This window comes from Dendropsophus ebraccatus, chromosome 1, assembly GCF_027789765.1.
Source record: "Dendropsophus ebraccatus isolate aDenEbr1 chromosome 1, aDenEbr1.pat, whole genome shotgun sequence".
NCBI classification, from domain to species: Eukaryota; Metazoa; Chordata; class Amphibia; order Anura; family Hylidae; genus Dendropsophus; species Dendropsophus ebraccatus.
Genome location: NC_091454.1, coordinates 24,595,102 through 24,616,170, shown reverse-complemented (window position 1 = coordinate 24,616,170; position 21,069 = coordinate 24,595,102). Strand labels below are relative to the sequence as shown.

At 45.4% G+C, this 21,069-nt stretch overlaps 1 protein-coding gene across 3 annotated transcripts in view; it reads left to right on the top strand.

Annotated features, from left to right (window-relative positions):
• LOC138790351 (proton-coupled amino acid transporter 1-like) overlaps positions 1 to 21,069 on the top strand; it is a 62,444-nt gene that overhangs the window by 28,781 nt on the left and 12,594 nt on the right. For all 3 annotated transcript variants that reach the window (XM_069969109.1, XM_069969108.1, XM_069969110.1), the window contains exons 9-10: positions 12,471 to 12,637; positions 13,510 to 13,679. In XM_069969109.1, coding sequence (XP_069825210.1) covers positions 12,471 to 12,637; positions 13,510 to 13,679 — 337 coding nt within the window. The remainder of the gene's footprint in view (positions 1 to 12,470; positions 12,638 to 13,509; positions 13,680 to 21,069) is intronic.

The following is a 21,069-nucleotide window of genomic DNA, read 5'->3' as shown; positions in this document are numbered from 1 at the left end:
AGTAGTACAGGTACAGATGAGGAGTGTAGTAGTAGTACAGGTAAAGATGAGGGGTGTAGTAGTAGTAGTACAGGTATAGATGAGGAGTGTAGTAGTACAGGTACAGATGAGGAGTGTAGTAGTAGTACAGGTATAGATGAGGAGTGTAGTAGTAGTAGTAGTACAGGTATAGATGAGGGGTGTAGTAGTAGTAGTACAGGTAAAGATGAGGAGTGTAGTAGTAGTACAGGTAAAGATGAGGAGTGTAGTAGTAGTACAGGTAAAGATGAGGAGTGTAGTAGTAGTACAGGTAAAGATGAGGAGTGTAGTAGTAGTACAGGTAAAGATGAGGGGTGTAGTAGTAGTACAGGTACAGATGAGGGGTGTAATAGTAGTAGTACAGGTACAGATTAGGAGTGTAGTAGTAGTACAGGTATAGATGAGCCTGGTGTAGTAGTACAGGTAAAGATGAGGGGTGTAATAGTAGTACAGGTAAAGATGAGGGGTGTAGTAGTAGTAGTAGTACAGGTACTGATGAGGGGTGTAGTAGTAGTACAGGTATAGATGAGCCTGGTGTAGTAGTAGTACAGGTACAGATTAGGAGTGTAGTAGTAGTACAGGTATAGATGAGGGGTGTAGTAGTAGTACAGGTATAGATGAGGGGTGTAGTAGTAGTACAGGTACAGATGAGGGGTGTAGTAGTAGTACAGGTAAAGATGAGGGGTGTAGTAGTAGTACAGGTAAAGATGAGGAGTGTAGTAGTACAGGTATAGATGAGGAGTGTAGTAGTAGTACAGGTAAAGATGAGGAGTGTAGTAGTAGTAGTACAGGTATAGATGAGGGGTGTAGTAGTAGTACAGGTATAGATGAGGGGTGTAGTAGTAGTAGTACAGGTATAGATGAGGAGTGTAGTAGTAGTAGTACAGGTATAGATGAGGAGTGTAGTAGTAGTACAGGTATAGATGAGGGGTGTAGTAGTAGTACAGGTATAGATGAGCCTGGTGTAGTAGTAGTACAGGTACAGATTAGGAGTGTAGTAGTAGTACAGGTAAAGATGAGGGGTGTAGTAGTAGTACAGGTAAAGATGAGGGGTGTAGTAGTAGTACAGGTAAAGATGAGGGGTGTAGTAGTAGTACAGGTAAAGATGAGGGGTGTAGTAGTAGTAGTACAGGTATAGATGAGGAGTGTAGTAGTAGTAGTACAGGTATAGATGAGGGGTGTAGTAGTAGTACAGGTATAGATGAGCCTGGTGTAGTAGTAGTACAGGTACAGATGAGGGGTGTAGTAGTAGTACAGGTAAAGATGAGGAGTGTAGTAGTAGTACAGGTAAAGATGAGGAGTGTAGTAGTAGTAGTAGTACAGGTATAGATGAGGAGTGTAGTAGTAGTAGTAGTACAGGTATAGATGGGGGGTGTAGTAGTAGTAGTACAGGTATAGATGAGGGGTGTAGTAGTAGTACAGGTACAGATGAGGGGTGTAGTAGTAGTACAGGTACAGATGAGGAGTGTAGTAGTAGTAGTAGTAGTAGTACAGGTATAGATGAGGGGTGTAGTAGTAGTACAGGTACAGATGAGGGGTGTAGTAGTAGTACAGGTACAGATGAGGGGTGTAGTAGTAGTAGTACAGGTATAGATGAGGGGTGTAGTAGTAGTACAGGTACAGATGAGGGGTGTAGTAGTAGTACAGGTACAGATGAGGAGTGTAGTAGTAGTAGTAGTAGTAGTACAGGTATAGATGAGGGGTGTAGTAGTAGTACAGGTACAGATGAGGGGTGTAGTAGTAGTACAGGTACAGATGAGGGGTGTAGTAGTAGTACAGGTACAGATGAGGAGTGTAGTAGTAGTAGTACAGGTACAGATGAGGACTGTAGTAGTAGTAGTAGTACAGGTATAGATGAGGAGTGTAGTAGTAGTACAGGTATAGATGAGGGGTGTAGTAGTAGTACAGGTATAGATGAGGGGTGTAGTAGTAGTACAGGTACAGATGAGGGGTGTAGTAGTAGTACAGGTACAGATGAGGAGTGTAGTAGTAGTAGTACAGGTACAGATGAGGGGTGTAGTAGTAGTACAGGTACAGATGAGGGGTGTAGTAGTAGTACAGGTAAAGATGAGTGTAGTAGTAGTACAGGTAAAGATGAGGAGTGTAGTAGTAGTAGTAGTAGCGGACCCGCCCCCATAGCCAGACATATACGCGCGCTTCCTCCCGGCCGCACATGGAGGTCCCCGGAGGAGGCTGCAGATACTGAAGCATCGGGTGATAGTGTCGCTGCTGTACAGCTCCAGCACCCGCAGCGATCACCCGATGCTTCAGTATCTGCAGCCTCCTCCGGGGACCTCCATGTGCGGCCGGGAGGAAGCGCGCATACACGTCCGGCTATGGGGGCGGGTCAGAGGCGGGGACATAGGACGCTGCTGGGCGCTCTCGCTCCTCACGCTGTTTCAGTAGCTGGAGGATGCGAGCGCGCCCAAATCCAATGATTTTTTTGGAAAATCGATTTTCCAAAAAAGTCAAATCGATTCTCAAATTCTGGGCGAATTAATCGAATTAATTCGATTAATCGCCCAGCCCTATTTGAGGGATACAATATCATAGACTACCACGTTTAGTCTATTGAAGCAATGTATACCCTTGTCAGAGACCATTTATGTAAAGGGAATAGGCCTTATCCTGGTAATAGGAGACAATATGGCTGGATCGCTGTACCATGGTAACTCATGTGAGCGGTTGTATCCCCCGTGGTGTGCACTACATAAATGTGGCCGTAACTACATCATGGTTTTACTTATAGGGCAAATCCCTAGCGATGCGCCTAATAGACTCCTGAAATTGAAATAGCAGCAGGGAATATTGGAAGTGTAAATTGTCACTTAAAATGCATTCTTATACAACCCAAGTGACCAGGTCCTATATGTAGTTAATATATGTATTCCCCTTTGTATATCACCTTTTATCACTCCGGTCACTCTCCATCTCTATCCTCTTCTTTCAATTTACCAATAGATTCCTTGTTGCATCCACCTTGGGTTTCCATACCTTCCCCCCAGCCGTATTCCACTTGCTATGACATCTAATTATTGATGAATTTTCATATTTTTTCTCTGTTTACTTCTTCTTATGCTAAAGTATGTTTCGTTTGTTTATAGTATAATATGTGACATCGCCCATACCCATTGTTACCACAATTTTCTTAATTAATTGATTTTTTATTTTTATTTTTTATTATCAACTGTGTATTAGCTCTGTTTTCTGTACTGGCCTGATGAAGGAAGAGGTTCTATGTCAGAATGTGCTGCCTGGTGTTAGCACATACTATGTAATGACCTTAAAGTGTACCTATCATTAACCCTTTCACGATCATGGGTCCTTAATGTATCAATGCCCAGGTCGTTTTAGGACATCAGCTTATGGGATCATAATGATCCCATAAGCTGATGTCCCTATGTCTGCCCCCTCTCCTCTGTCCCCTGCTGCTGTAACAGAGCTCACAGCCGCACGAACAGCCTTCCATCCCTCCCCCTGCCAGCCTCTGTAGCCAGGAAATCAGAAGCCTGAGGCTTCCTCTTTCCATGGCTACCATTGGGGCTCTACAATCACTTCGCAGAGCCCCGGTGGACAGCAGACACAGAATTCTCCCTCTGTAGAGGGAGAATTCTCTGTCAGAAGCCCTATAGATGCTGCAGTCGTGCTGACCGCAGTATTTATAGGGTTAACTCTCAGCACCGGAGCGCGGTTTGGGTGCTGAGAGTTGTGGCGGTTCTCCAGCTATCACTGATAGCCAGGACCTGCCGCGGATGACACAGCCAGCTGCTACAAGTGATGGGGACTAGAGAAGCTGCCAGCACCAGTTCCCATTCATAGTCCCATATAGCAGAGAGTGATGTTGTAATAATACTGTAAAATCACTTTTATTTCATAATTGCATCCTTTGTGTAAGATTACAGGTAGGAATTCAGGAAATCCCGTCCGTTCGGAGCACTGACACGCGCCTGATGTGTTTTGCGTCTGTTCTTGTCTAAACTCTTTGCAAGTGTAGCCGGTGGGTCAGCTGGGAGTACAGTATGTGGGGGATTGGATTACCTGCTGGCCCCAGCCAGAGGTTCCACACAACATCAAAGCCATCATCCTCCTCCTCCTCTGCAGTCAGCTATTACACATTCTCCTATCATTCTCCCTGATGAAGTTTTTCTTCAGCGCCTCTGGCCACCAAGCCCTCCCTTGTTTTGCCCGTTTAGCTCCGCGTCTCGCTGCCTCTTCCCATCAGGCAATAAGGGGCTTAATCCTAATGGATGGTCTAATTACATCATATTACAGCTGCAGCTGCGGAGGTGACTGGGCTGCCCCAGGAGGGGGCCTGCCTGCTAGCTCACTGCTTTCCTCAACGGGTTTCAATGACATTCCGCCCTGATCTGACAAGCGCATAGATATATTTTGCTATGGGGGGTACAAGAGAGTGTTGTTGTTTTTTTTTATCTCCAGTAGTTGCATTAGCCCAGGTGTTTTTCAGTGGGTGTATAACCAGAGCACCTTGAAATATCACATATATAAATATATATATATATATATATATATATATATATATATATATATATATATATATATATATATATATAAATAATACACACACACACATATACACATACATAGGCTTCCTCTGTTCAGGACCCTCCAGCACTTCTATGCTCATATATTTCAGTAGTTACTGTGTAGTGTTTTATTTCACCAGTGGTGGCGCTACTAACCACGTTCTGCTGGGTTCCACCACTGATTTACACCCTGTTACCAGCATATCCTTAAGGGACTTTCTTTTAAAACAAGAAAAGGTTGCCCAATGGGGACTTGTCAGAGACAACACCTTAAATAATTGTTCATCTGACAGTTACCTCTCCCATCCTCTCCATACGCATGAAGGTTTGGCACGGCCGAGCGTTCCTGTGCTCCCTATAGGGAAGGACGGGGTAAGATGCTGCCAGTGCGTTCTGGTGACAACTTATCCATGGATCAGGCAATGAGAATCCATAATTTCCAGCCCTTCTCTCCATGGATATCAGCTGTCTGTGGAGAGTCTGGAGTCTCCCATACACATTGTTTGATCTCTTAAAAAATTTTTTTTAACTTATCTATTGTTCCATAATTTTCCATTAGAATAGATTCCTTTCTCATTGGGGGACTGTCTACTGTGTATATGTTAAACAAATAAAAAAGGTTTTATATAGATTTGTAAATTACTTCTATTTAAAAAAAAATCTGGAGTGCCCCTTTAATAACAGCCATGAATGGCCCCTATTGCAATGCCTATAGGCCTGCCCACCCTGCTTCTCTTAGTCCCTAAATGGCAATAAATTCACATCATTATGATGTTTTTTTCTTCCCTGCTTCCCCGTCATAGCTCCTGTAATCTTTACGTTCTGTGAAAGATTTGAATAAGCTGTACCAGTACTGCATGTGCCTTACTAATAGGATAGTGTTAAAGGGAACCGGTCATCTAAGCAATCGGCATCATGATATAGAGCAGAAGGAGCTAAGTAAATTGATATATATATATCTTTATGGGAAAATAGTCAGTATAACTTGTAATTTATTCACTTAAATCTCTGATGTTTCCATGCTAAGGAGTCCAGTCTATTGAGTGACAACGCCCACTGGACTCCTTATCACTGAATGATCAGGGATTTCAATCAAGATGTAACAAGTTATACTGAATCTTTTCCCACAAAGATATATATCAATCTGCTCAGCTCTAATCTGATGTCTATAGATTAGATAGCATTGTCTTGGTGACAGGTTCCCTTTAAAGCACCTGAAATTGCGTAGGACTCCGGAGAGTGAGAATAAAGGGCTTGTCCGGTGTAAAGAACTCTTTTTAGAGTTGGTGCATTTTAAGAACAGCCCATTGGTTTAACTAATGGCTGTGTAATACCTAATTTCTCCTGTAGGGGGCCGCAGGACAACTGATCATATACTCCCTCTTGAGCTGATCGCTTATGGTCTCAGTACGGACGTTCCATGTTAATCAAAAATCGAACGAGAATAGAAATAGAAACAGAGACTAGGAAAAACAAGCTAATGACAGACTGTTTCGCGCGGAGGTCCGTAGAAGCACGGTTACGCACGAAACAGTCTGTCACTGCCTTGTTTTTTTCCTAGCGTCTGCCATGTCCGTGTCTGCACAATGTCCAGTTTTTGCTTTTGATACAAAGAAATAAAGCTTGTGAAGACTACTCTGGTGAGTGCACCCCATTCCTTTCTTGTTGGTTTTTGTTTTACAACGGATGCTCCGTGGGATTACCATTTTTACAGAGAACCCTCCTGACAAAGGGGGCTTGTCCAAAGCAGCGATACCCTTGATAAATTACATTAAAGGGGTATCCTCAAATCGGTGGCTGGAGTATGGCAATTCCTATCAGGCGGTATAAGCCGCAGCCTTCGTAGCGCAGGCCTTTGTCTCTTTGAAAAGCTTTGCCGTTGACTCGAACCCTTTGTCTTAATATCTTTGTTGGCTAAACCCCATATTACCGGTAAAATAATCTCTTTCCTATGTACAGAATTATATTCTCCGGTTGGCCGCACAACAAAGAAGAGTCTTAAGGTAAAGTGATAGCTGAAGTACATGTGTATTGTACGAATAAAAGACAATTGTCAGCCCTATCAGGTATATGGGTGCCGTCAGGCCAGGGACGTGGGAAACGCTGCCCATTAACAGGAACCGGATTGTACCCCGGCAATGCTTTGAAGTGGTCTAAGACCAGGTGAAGCTACTTTTTATTTTTTTTTTATTGGAGAATCCAGCTGTATAGAGACCCTGTTTTGTGTGTAAGTAATATGTGGTGGTTCGGTGTCCTCTGTTCTCGATTTTACAGTAAGACTATAGAGGGCACAATACACTTGTTTACATAGAGTTCTGGCTTCAGTACAATACAAAGTTATTGAAATTTCTTTCCAGTTCTCTCCTCCCATTATGGGACTAGGTGCAGATCGAATTTCTCCTCTACGTTGTGAATATACATCGCCATCTTGTCAAAGAGGTAGTTTTGCTTATATCACAGCTCTCTGCTGCCACCACTGTCTGTGTCAGGAACTGTCAAGAGCAGTAGCAAATCCCCTTAGAAAACCCTCTCCTTCTCTCCAGACTGGAAAGAATACCACTTCCTGCAGGACTTACAGCATCTGATAAGTACTGGAAGACCTGAGATTTTTTTTTTAAATAGAAGTAAAATACAAATCTCTGGCTTTTTCTGGCACCAGTTGATTGAAAATAATTTTTTGTGAACTACCCCTTTAATAAGGTATGCCAACCTATATTCTGAATTCTGGTAGAGCGCTGTGTAAACCAACCAAGAGTTTTTGGTAGTATTGTAGAAGTAGAAAAGTGGCTTAGGCTGGGTTCACACTACGTTTTTGCAATTCGCACTTTTCAGACGTTTTTGCAAAAAACAGAGAGAAAAAAGGGATGCAATTGTATACATCCGTTTTGATGCGTTTTTTTTCCATTGACTTCCATTTAAAAAAAAAAAGGATCAAAACGCACACCCTTTTTTTATGTACACAAAAAAAGCTGACCTTATTTTTGTGTGCGTTTAAAAAAAACTTAAGGGTTTTGAGACTACTTTATTTTATAATAGAAGTCAATGGAAAAAGGAATGCACACAAATGCATCTGTTTTTCCACCCGCTTTTTAATCGTTTTTTGTTTTTTTTTCCCCCCCAAAAACTGATACAAAAAAAAAAAGATTGCAAAACATAGTGTGAACCCAACCCAGCCTTACCTGCTCTTTTTTTTTCCCCTTGAGGCATGGATCACAAAATCGTAACACCAACAGGTGTTTGTATAGGGCCATAACAATCATTGGGTCCCTATACTGTCTGGTTTTGCAGGTTCGCAAATGCAGACCGAATGAACGGATGTATGAAGAGGGCCCCAACAAATACGTCATGAAATAATTCAGGAACTATGCATTGTCCTTTTAAGCAATTTATGAATAAATTGACAACTGGGTGTTACTGTTCTCCTAAGGAAATGTCTACCTTTACCATGTGATGCAGTGTTATAGTACTTAGACCACCATGATGAAGTCTGCACAATGCACCAGAAACACGTTGGTCCATATGGGGGATTCGTGACTGCATACTACATGGCGTGTTAAATAAGGTCACGTTTTAGCTAGTGTAAATTACTGTATATTGCTGGGAAATTACATGCAGGGAACCCAAAGGCCATATGAAACCTTCCAGTAAGGAAACTACCAGCCAGCCCCCCGTCCTCTCCTGCAATGTGCAGAGTTTTCTCCGTGTCTGTGATGTGTCACTCAGTGTACAGCCTCGCGGATGGCGCATACTCCTCTCTCCCCATTCAGCTATATATAGTGTGTATTTATAGGGGGTCGGAAGCAATATCTGTAAGCTAGCATTTGTCCAACAATCAAATGGCCCTATAGACCGTCTAATACTGTAGTAGACCTGATCCGTCTATTCATATAATGCTAAACATGAGGTTATCCCCCCCCCCCCCCCATACGTAGAAGTCTTGTTAACGTAGCCAAGGTCTGCCCTGGTGTAACATTATAATAATGACTATATACAAGTGTTCTCCAGTACGGGAAAGACCTAGGGCTGCGGTAACTATCACAATATATCTATTATAGATGAGACTGGAGATTGTCCCCGTCTGAGGGGTTTTCCTAGTAATTCTCTCCGCCAGCCCGTCCTTCCTGGAAATTAATCTTCCACCAGATTACAGAGAGCGCGTGTCTGGGTGTGAATTACGTCCATAGCTATATACTCCGAGTGAGCAGCTTGTCGCCTATTTGCAGTATTGCTCGATTTGAAGGGAAATTGAAGTCGCTAAGAGATCCTTGTAAAAAAATAGGAAATGCATAGATCTGTTCACGTGGGAGACGTGAGAATACTCAGATCCTGCAAGGCTAGAATATAACACACACATATATTTATATATGTGTGTGTGTGTATATATACACACACACATATATATACACACACTGGAAGTCCCCCTTTAAGTTTACTATAGCTTTAGCATGCACTAGGCCCACCGGTTCCTCTGACTTGTGTTCCCCAGTGTGTTGTGTTGTTCCTCCTATAAAGCTTGATAATTGTATGGGCAGGGCTGCACGGACATCACTAGCGATGTCAGTGCAGCCCTTGCTTTAAAGGGGTATTCACCATCGGTCTATAAAGATGTGATGGCTACCTCTCCACACTCCCCTGGTGTCCTCCTGCCTTGTTTCTGGGTCCCCTGCTGACTACAGCCGCCTCTAACACTTCCACAAACAAACCTGTCTTTTCAGTGACAGCCTGCTCAGCCAATCACAGGCTGCGGCACTGCCCTTTCTTGGTCAGTTATTGGCGCCGCAGGCTGCCACTCCGGTGACGTGATTGTCTTCGGAAGTGTTGGCAGCTGCAGTTAGTGGGGGACTCAGAGACAAGGCAGTAGGACACGGGGGAGGGAGGGAGAGGTAAACATCCTCTTTATTATTTTCTATATACTGATGCACAAGGGCTGTACAGACATCGCTAACAATGTCCATGCAGCCATGTAAAAGGCTCAGTAAGTGAGCTTAAAGGGGTAGTTCACGAAAAAAACAAAATTCTTTCAGATCAACTGGTCCCATCAAGTGCCAGAGATTTATAATTTTTATTTTGTAATCTCCAGTCTTCCAGTACATATTAGCTGCTGGGTGTCCTGCAGGAAGTGGTTTATTCTTTCTAGTCTGACACAGTGCTCTCTGCTGCCACCTCTGTTTATGTCAGGAACTGTCCAGAGCAGTAGCAAATCCCCATTCCCCATAGAAAACTTCTCCTGAAAAGAATACAATTTCCTGCAGGACATACAGCAGCCGATAAGTACTGGAAGATTTGAGATTTTTTATTTGTTTTTTTTTAAAAGAAAGTAAATTACACTTGACACTTTCTGGAGCCAGTTGATTTAAAGAGGATGTACCATCAGGTACATGCTCTTTAATCTGACCCATGGATCGAACGGCGCCGTCATGGGGAAGCCGGTGCCGCGTTCCGTTTTTGGCACTGCGGCCCGGTTCCCGTGTACGGGTCCAGGGCCGGTGCTGAAGCACAGGAGGTGGGCCGGCCTGCCCCCAGTGGGAGGGGAATTCCCTCCCCTCTATGACGTGGCTCCATTGATTCTAAAGAAGCCGCGTCATAGAGGGGAGGGAATTCCCTCCCAGTGGGGGCGGGCCGGCCCACCTCCTGTGCTTCAGCAACCGCCCGGGACCCGGGTATAGAACGGCGCCGTACATGGGAACCAGGTCGCGGTTCCAAAAACAGACCGCTGCAGCTGCTTCCCTGTGACAGCGCCGTTCTATCCGTAGGTCAGATTAAAGCGGATGTACCTGATGGTACATCCTCTTTAAAGAAAATTTTTTTCATTGAACAACCCCTTTAGGCTGCGTTCACACTACGTATATTTCAGTCAGTATTGCAACCAAAACCAGGAGGATTAAAAACACAGAAAGGCTCTGTTCACACAATGGTGATATTGAGTGGATGGCCGACATTTAATGGCAAATATTTGCTGTTATTTTAAAACAACGGCTGTTATATTGAAATAATGGCCGTTATTTACCGTTATATGGCGGCCATCCACTCAATTTCACCATTGTGTGGACAGATCCTTTCTGTGTTTTTAATCCACTCATGGTTTTGGTTGCAATACTGACTGAAATATACGTAGTGTGAACGCAGCCTTAACATGCATGTCGGAGATTCTACTACTTTTTATGCTTACAAATACTGATGTAAAGTACTGATCAGAATGCTGCAACGTGAAAGTAGGCTTGGGCTAAGTTCACATTTTGTGGGTTTGATGCTCATCATACATTCGGCATTTCTTGTCAAATTAGTCCGTGTTCTTTTCCTATGAATGGGGCTTCTTGAACCCCTGTAGACAAACCCATTGCATCTATGGGACCAGCTGACCCTCAAATGGGTATGGGGACCTCCTGATTCTCAGCCAACAGATGTGGGGGGAGAGGAGCATTGGATATCAACTACCCAGCTCTTATGTTCTAGAGAAGAGGAGTCTGGCAGCTGGTGACCCCTCCCCACTCCCCCTCCTCTGAACACATATGGGGGGGATCCGTAGAGAAAGCTGTTGGCTGAACGTGTTATTGTATGGCTGACTTTACTAATGCTCATCTACTATGGGGAAGATTTATCAAACATGGTGTAAAGTGAAACTGGCTCAGTTGTCCCTTAGCAACAAATCAGATTCCACCTTTCATTTTCCAAAGAGTCTGTGAGGAATGAAAGGTGGAATCTGATTGGTTGCAAGGGGCAACTGAGCCAGTTTCACTTTACACCATGTTTGATAAATCTCCCCCTATGTGTTTTCTACTGCTATTTCTACCATTCTCTATTGAGCCACAACTATGATCAGTAATTGCAGTAACAGTATAGTAGTGCAAGACTCTCCCCCTGTCTGATCAGCTGTCCGTGGGGTTTTGATCCCTCCGCCATGCTTTACACTGTATCTGATTTAAACGCCATATGTCTTCTTTGTAATATTACTAGACTATCCCTGTTCACCATATGGACATAATGCCACCAGGATGACACGTCACATCCTTATATAATATTAGGCTATGTTCACACAACATATATTTTCGTAAAAGTTCGTCTGTTGCTGGTTTAATACGAAAATATACATTACGTTGCCATCTATGGAATCCCAGAAGGAGTTTATACACATAGTTTACACTCCGGCCGGGATCCCTAGCGGCGCCGCGAGAAACTTACATGTCTGGAGCCGCACGATCCATTGTGTGAACTGACAGCGCAGTATGTGTGTGTGTGTATATATATATATATATATATATATATATATATATATATATATATATATATAAATTTTATATCATTTTGCCTTTTGATTGCCTGAGGAGAATCTGGCCTTACAAATCATTAGACATTTGTTCCTTGTCTGTTTAGGCTGATATAGTAATGTGATGATCATTGATCTCTGGACAGGACTTATAATTGGGGGTTAGATAGGTTAATGTCTGCGATCCTGAGAATTGCCAGGTCTGTAGTGAATGTATGTGTAATAAGGGCGGCCCTCCAGGCATTACAGGCCTAAACATATATAGGTATTTAGTAATCTGTACAACAAAGCTAATTGTTTGTTAATTACCCCCAATCCCAAAATTGATAGTTCACTGGCCCTGGAGCAGAGAGCTGACAGGACAGCATGGTGGTTTACTCTGTGTAGTGATATATGAACGACTTTATATAATTTACTATACGACCTGATCATATGTGTGATTCCTCGGCCATATAAAAAATGTATGCTGTGTACTTGCATCTGTTGTTCATTGAAACCCTGTAAGGTGTATATTTTACATCACATGTAACCAGTTAATCATTGGTTAAGAGGTTCTGCAGCAGCCATGGTATGCAGTGCAATTCCCATAGCATTACTTTATTTTATAACATTATTTCATGCTTTTTCCTTTTATGTTTTTTCAGGTCTTGCCCTTGGAGAATAAGATGAAGATCCCTCACCAGTTTCCGGTTGTGTTGTATGTCGGTATGGGATTTGTGACCATTCTCTACATCAGCATGGGGACACTCGGCTATTTGCGATTTGGCTCAGAAATCCAGCCCAGCATAACGCTGAACTTGCCCAATTGCTGGTAAGTTGGGTTTGACACGATTAAGCTGCCCCTCGGTTCTAGGCTGGTCGTCTTTAATAAAGATATGAAGAAAATTAAGAACAGATTTAAAGGTTTAGGGCCTGATATGCGGGCTAGAAAGGCTCCTTCGGGGGATAATCGGCCCATGTAAAAGTCACAGCGGAGGAGCAGGGAAGTACTCAATCCTCGGCTGATCGCATCTTATAAGCCTGCTTTAAAATTTAGGGCTATCGGACACCCATCTCCCTGTGTAAACAGGAGATGTGCAGCCAATAGCAAAAGTGTTGTCAGTTTCCAGAGCACACAAGCAGTGCATACTTACCTAGTGCTCTGCTGTGTGATCCAGCATCCCGGTGTCCGGCTCTCCTGTACAGCTTTGGCCGCCGCTGTATCTGCAGAATGATTGATTGACAGCCAGAGGAGGTGGGGCGGCTTAAAGACACCACATCAGCCAGAGAGCAGAACGGGAGAGCAGGATACCAGATCATACAGCAGCTTAGAAGGTAAGTATGCACTGCCTGTCTGATCTGGAAACTGACAGCACATATGCATATATGTGCTGTCAGTTTCCATGGCTGCACAGACGATGCAAGGCATGCATGTCGGGTGATTGTGCTATAAAGGCACTGCAAATGAGCGCCGATCTTGCAAGTATACGGCCAAAAATCTGAAGGTGTGGAAGGACCTTCACTCATGGCACACAAAGTGATGCCATGTATTGCTGGGATATGCCTTCTCTTACTGGGGAAGGCTGTCAAGAACTTCCATAATAATGTTTTGTATCATGCCATTCATTCTTTTCCGGCCTGTACTGGCAGAAAATTCTGAATGCTGCACAATGATGGTCACCATCTCCGATCTCTCTTTTGCAGGTTATATCAGTCAGTGAAGTTGCTGTACTCCTTTGGAATATTTATCACCTTTGCCCTGCAGTTCTATGTGGCTGCAGAGATCATTGTCCCCTCAGCCACCTCTCGAGTAGATGAACGCTGGGTCCTGTTGGTCAATCTCTCCGTGAGGGCAGCGTTAGTTTGTATCACATGTAAGTTTGGATTTTCACTTAAAACATTAAAATGTGTCCTGTATAAATGAATGGCTATTCTGTTTAAAGCAACTCTCCACATTGAAATCAGCAGAGGGGAGTTTTTTGGAAGGTGCCTGTTTTCCTTAGGGAGAGCCGGCTGGTATAGAGCAATGCACCCTGGGAAAAAAAGCTATTCAAATTATTTCTCCTCTAGAAGAAAGTACACTGCCCCTAGTGGCACTTATAGGTAACTGTAAGTACTTGGTGACATCCACCAAACAGGTATAGCAGATTGGTGCCGAGCCCACTTCATATACTGCTAGCTGACACTCGCCATCAGAGATTACTACAGTGTCAGTCATTGAATCCGCTAAATGCTGTAGTCAGTAGCTCCTGCTGCGTTTATATGGTTGCCTGATAGTTGGTTGTACTTGCAAACGACCTCCAATGTAAAATTTACTATTACAACCCGCAGGCAATACTGGCAATTCACGGTTATACTTGTAGATTACCAATTTAACAGTACACTGCAATACTGTAGTATTGAAGTGTACTGTATAAGCAATTAGAAAATAGCTTGCAGGACTAAAAAAAAAAAAAAATTATGAAATATACCTCATCCCCATGAAAAAAACTACCCTAAAAAAAATTCTATCTATCCAAAGCCAGAATGGATGATTTGGTACCCTTACATGCCACAAGAAGTTCAATCTACAAAAAAAAAAAAACACATGGATGAGAAATTTATTTTTCATTGTAAAACATAATAGAAACTATACAAAATAAGGTATTGCTGTATTGTAATGTTGTTGTTTTTAAAGAAAATTTACCACTAAAAACTGGTGAGCTCCATCTACAAGTAGAGAGAATCAGAGTTAGGCTGCATTCACACGTTCCGGGAAGTTGTCCGTGCTCACGGATCCGTGCGCACGGACATTTTTACAGCCCATTGCTTTCTATTGGGCTATTCAGACGTTCCGTGATTGTGATTTCACGGATCCGTCATCTGTTCCGTTTAAAAATAGGACATGTCATAACTTGGAACGGAAGCACGGAAATTAGAAATTAAGGAGATCCGTGTTTTTCACGGATGTACACGGATGTCACATCAGTGTTCATCCGTGAAAAACAATGTAATTTAAAATGCTGTAAAACAGATCCGTGAAAAAAACTGACACAGATGCAAAACGGATCAAAAACGGACTGTTTTGCACGGATCACGGAGGTAGCTTCTGGACCACAATCACGGACCGGGAAAATCACTGAACATGTGAATGCAGCCTAAAGACAAGTTTGCACTGTCCATTATAACCTATAGAGGGGGGAGGGGCCATGGGGATGAGTGAGCTGAAAAAAATGGGAAACAGTCTGTGCAATGTGGAGACTTTCTGGCCAGAGAAAACACTGGATTCACATATTAGACTGTTCAGCTTCTCAGTGCTGATCTGAAGGTTTCTACAGTGAAGTAGGGTTGCAGGCTCTAGTTCTATATAGTGTATAGGAGCAGGGCCGTTTTAATACACTGGTGGGCCCAGTGCACAGACCTCAAGAGTGGGCCCCCTCTCCTTATAAAGCTTAACTGAATTATATTTATCAGGTATTATCACTGGTGCATTATACTCAGTGCATCAGGTTTTATGACAAGTTATAAAAAGGGAGTATGGTCGGGGAGCATTGCTATGTCAGGTACAATACCCCTAAATCTTTATGAATAATGGAGAGTGAAGCTAGTGGGGGCACGTACAGACCTAATATCACCACTGGAACAGTTTCTGGCTATAAAAGGTTCCCACTGTAGGGAGCATGGGTGTGTAAGCTCTTGTGTCCCCCCAGTCCTCCTCCTAGTCTGTAGGAGGAGGACTGGGGACACAGGAGCTTACAGACTGGGAGGAGGACTGGGGGGACAGGAGCTTACAGACTAGGAGGACTGGGGGGGGCACAGGAGCTTACAGACTAGGAGGACTGGGGGGGGCACAGGAACTTACAGACTAGGAGGACTGGGGGGACACAGGAGCTTACAGACTGGGAGGAGGACTGGGGGGACAGGAGCTTACAGACTAGGAGGACTGGGGGGGCACAGGAGCTTACAGACTAGGAGGAGGACTGGGGGCACAGGAGCTTACAGACTAGGAGGAGGACTGGGGGGGGTATGGGAGCTTACAGACTAGGAGGAGGACTGGGGGGGACACAGGAGTTTACAGACTAGGAGGAGGACTGGGGGGGGACAGGAGCTTACAGACTAGGAGGAGGACTGGGGGGGGGACAGGAGCTTACAGACTAGGAGAAGGACTGGGGGGCACAGGAGTTTACAGACTAGGAGGAGGACTGGGGGGGGACAGGAGCTTACAGACTAGGAGGAGGACTGGGGGACACAGGAGCTTACAGACTAAGAGGAGGACTGGGGGGGGTATGGGAGCTTACAGACTAGGAGGAGGACTGGGGGGACACAGGAGCTTACAGACTAGGAGGACGGGGGGGGCACAGGAGCTTACAGACTAGGAGGAGGACTGGGGGGACACAGGAGTTTACAGACTAGGAGGACTGGGGGGACACAGGAGCTTACAGACTAGGAGGACTGGGGGGGACACAGGAGCTTACAGACTAGGAGGACTGGGGGGGCACAGGAGCTTACAGACTAGGAGGACTGGAGGACACAGGAGCTTACAGACTAGGAGGACTGGGGGGACACAGGAGCTTACAGACTAGGAGGACTGGGGGGCCACAGGAGCTTACAGACTAGGAGGACTGGGGGGGACATAGGAGCTTACAGACTAGGAGGACTGGGGGGGACACAGGAGCTTACAGACTAGGAGGACTGGGGGGGGGGCACAGGAGTTTACAGACTAGGAGGAGGACTGGGGGGACACAGGAGCTTACAGACTAGGAGGAGGACTGGGGGGCACAGGAGCTTACAGACTAGGAGGAGGACTGGGGGGGACACAGGAGCTTACAGACTAGGAGGAGGACTGGGGACATAGGAGCTTACAGACTAGAAGGAGGACTGGGGGGACACAGGAGCTTACAGACTAGGAGGACTGGGGGGCACAGGAGCTTACAGACTAGGAGGAGGACTGGGGGGGACACAGGAGCTTACAGACTAGGAGGAGGACTGGGGGGGACACAGGAGCTTACAGACTAGGAGGAGGACTGGGGGGCACAGGAGCTTACAGACTAGGAGGAGGACTGAGGGGACACAGGAGTTTACAGACTAGGAGGACTGGGGGGGACACAGGAGCTTACAGACTAGGAGGACTGGGGGGACACAGGAGTTTACAGACTAGGAGGACTGGGGGGACACAGGAGCTTACAGACTAGGAGGACTGGGGGGCACAGGAGCTTACAGACTAGGAGGACTGGGGGGACACAGGAGCTTACAGACTAGGAGGACTGGGGGGACACAGGAGCTTACAGACTAGGAGGACTGGGGGACACAGGAGCTTACAGACTAGGAGGACTGGGGGGGGACACAGGAGCTTACAGACTAGGAGGACTGGGGGGGACACAGGAGCTTACAGACTAGGAGGAGGACTGGGGACATAGGAGCTTACAGACTAGGAGGAGGACTGGGGGGACACAGGAGCTTACAGACTAGGAGGACTGGGGGGGACACAGGAGCTTACAGACTAGGAGGACTGGGGGGGACACAGGAGCTTACAGACTAGGAGGACTGGGGGGGGACACAGGAGCTTACAGACTAGGAGGACTGGGGGGACACAGGAGCTTACAGACTAGGAGGAGGACTGGGGGCACAGGAGCTTACAGACTAGGAGGAGGACTGGGGACATAGGAGCTTACACACTAGGAGGAGGACTGGGGGGGGGGGACATAGGAGCTTACAGACTAGGAGGAGGACTGGGGGGGGGCACAGGAGCTTACAGACTAGGAGGAGGACTGGGGACATAGGAGTTTACAGACTAGGAGGAGGACTGACTCAGACCTTCTAGTCTGTAAGATCTTGTGACCCCCCATCATACTAAGACTAAGATCCTGGGAAAGCTGGGTGGCCTCAGTCATACAACAATATAAGATGCAGGAAAGCTGGGTGACTTCTGAATGGCAGTAAGTGTTAAAATACCACCTGTGGTCTGTGCCGGGGGCGGGGCTTGATACCAGGGGCGGGGCTTATCGGGACATACTCCGGACAGGTCCAGTGGGCAAATCCTCTGTCAGTGGGCCCCCAGCTTCAATTCCCCCCCTCCCCCCACCTGGCTACTACTTACATCCATGGTGCAGGCGCTGCTCCCCAGCCTCCACACACTCTGCCTGGGGAGAGGCTGGATGCTTGTGAAGTGGGCACTGCCTCCTGGGCTCCCCCGCAGACAGGGCCAGCAGAGCATGGAGTGCAGCCTGTAGCTGTAGCTGCTTCCCTTTAAGACCCGGTCACTCTGTCTCACAGGAAGCAGCTACAGTCCTCCTCCTTCCCGACCACCACCAGCCCCGCACTGCTACAGGTGTCACAGAGCGCCGACACTTGTGTCTTCAGCTCCTTCCCCTTCACTGCTCTCCTCAGCCGGGGGGCCCCTGTCACGTGATCTGAACTAGGGGGCCCGGTGCACGTGCACCATATGCACCTAGGTTAAAGCGGCCCTGTATAGGAGGCAGCACAGGGGCTAGTCTGCATCCACACTAGAGCTGAGCATATGGAAAGCAGACACAGGGATGGAGTTTGCAGGGTTGTAACAGGGGGAACCATGTCATATTCTAGTGATAGAATGGTCAGATATAGTCCTTCTCCTCATATACATACACAGGACAGCTTATCCGGAAAAGTCACCTGAAATTATAGTTACACTTTAAGGGGTTAAAGACATAGTAGCCAAACCAGAGTCTCCTGCAAAAGGAAGACACAGCTGTTTTGGGGCTCTCGTCCTCCATCTGCTGGTTAGTTACTATTGACTGATTTTTCCGCTACAGGGGAAATTCAGTTTTCTATACATCTATATAACTACATGGCGGTCTGTGTAATACTTAGACATACAGGGTTCACTGTCATGGCAGGACTAATGCATGTTCTATAAAGAAAGCCATAATCTACTCCATGTTCCTGTGTATGACGGCCATGCTGTGTCCTTTACCCTCTGGATCCGGCATGTAACGCTTCACTTCCCCCACTTGGCTATGACTTGCAGGGCTTCCTCCTGACTTCACTTTTCTGACTTTTCTTTTCCAGACCTAATAGCAGCGGTCTCGCCCTAGTTTTCCTGGTGAGCTTTCAGCATGTCAGGCCAACCCTATGAGCACCCACCAAAAGCGTCCATGCAGAAGCATAGAATGATATTATTTGACAGGTCAACCCCTTTTTTAATGGAGTGGGGGAAACCTATGAATATTTTACGCCTTTTTGTGCTGTGTGTGAAATGCAAGAGAATGAGCGAATTAGAGACGTCTCCAGTTGCCGCCATCGAACAGCTTTGTATACTGGGCTTAATGCTTTTGCTCTGGGAGTGCCATAGAACAGGGGATCTGTCAGGTCTATATCATACTCCGACATGGGCAGATAGCTGATAGAGAGAAAAAATAGTATACCTGTCTGATAGCTGATGGCTGGTTGCACTTATAAAATCATGTTTTCGTTCCAGGATCAAGTGTTATAAAGGCTGTGCTGAGCTGCAGTATACATACCTCCTCCCTACCCTGCATAGTTGATGCACCATTACATTTTCCCCTTAGGGTTAGTCCGGGCAAATATAAGATAAAGCCTCGGAGGGCAGGGGGGTGGGACCATAATATTTAGGTGATTATTACCCTTCCAACCCCCCTCCCCCCCCCCCCCCCCGGAGTGCCACTGCTCACAGTTAGGGCCCTATAACATTGGACGATTAACATGTGAGAAATAGTTATATCGTTCTAATTTAAACGATAATCGTTCCATGTAAATGCAGGTATTCATCGAAAAATCGATTGTGTGTCGTTGATCACATCTTTTGAGCCGAACCTAAAATCGGCATTAATCGTTTAGTGTAATTCCACATTGCTGGGATCAGATGGATCATAAACGATCGTAGTAACAATCGTAACTAATGACTATGGTTCTGTGTAATATGGTGAACGATTTCAGGTAGATCCCATTTACCATCGTTTATCGATTTACCATCGTTAAAAATCGCTTTGCCTAATGGGACCTTTATCTTCCGGCTCCTGTGTCATCACGGCTTCACTGCTCCACTGTATAGTAAAATAGTATAGTGTACAGTATTAGTAAGTGTACTCACTGTATATACTGACAGCAGCTCCCTGTGTGCCTCATAGAGCTAATATCAGACTCCCCTCCTCCAGGCTGTGTTGTCCTGCTCTGTGCTGTTTCTGTCCATAAGATGGCTGACATGGAGGAGCATGTGACCATGCCCCACCCCCTGTGTCCTCAATAGACATATACAGGATCAGTGATGGACACTGGAGGTGTGGCATGGTCACATGCTCCTTCATGTCGGCCATCTTATGGACAGATTTGCTACAGAGCAGGGCAGTACAGCCTGGAGGAGGGGAGTCTGATTTTAGCTTTATGAGGTACACAGGAAGCTCACAGAGGTACACAGGAAGCTCACAGTGCACTTACTAATACTGTACACTGACCTATTTTACTATAAAGTGGCCAACCCCTTTAATAATTATGTTCCCCCTGCCCTCCCTGTTTTTTCATGTTTGCCTGAAGTACCCCTTCAATAGCATTTACTAACGCGATTGGGTATTGTCCGGTCAGAGAAGACAACATAATACTGTAATACTTGACGAGTCCTACAAGTATAACTATGTTAGTTGAGATGGAAATAACCCTTAAGCTGATTACAAAGTGTCTTCCTACTGAGATCTCCAGCGATCATCTGTAAGAGGGAACTTAGTAGTAAGTGTTCAGTCTCCCTACAGCGCCACCACAGGTATAATAATGCATTACACACCAACCATTCAATTAAATGGTTTCCTGTACAATGCAATACAGATCCTATTACATGGTTAGATTTGTATCTAACCAAATTGTGCGGCCGACAGCAGATCTTATTTGTCAGAAATGTTTGTGGCCCCCTATAGCATGAGAACAGGCCTTGCTACACCACAGTGGGTTAACATGACCTAAAATATGCAGCTTTTCCCTGTATGTCTTCGGGTCTTGTATATTCATAGAGTGACAAGTCCTGTGTTTAGATAATGGAGGAGACACATATGAAAAGCTTTCTGATTGATGCACTGGAGCTGGAGATTCCCATAGGAGTTTCTATGGAATTAATGGAAATCTATTTCACCATGGAGGAGGCATGGTACTACTTTACTCTTCCCTCTTTGCTCGTCCGTAGGGGCACAGGTCGCGGCTGCATCCTCCAGTCCATTGTACTTACTTATTACTTGGTCCGTAGGATGAGAACCTCTGAATTTCAAGCTGAAACAAATTTAAAAGTCAATTCTGGAATAAGAT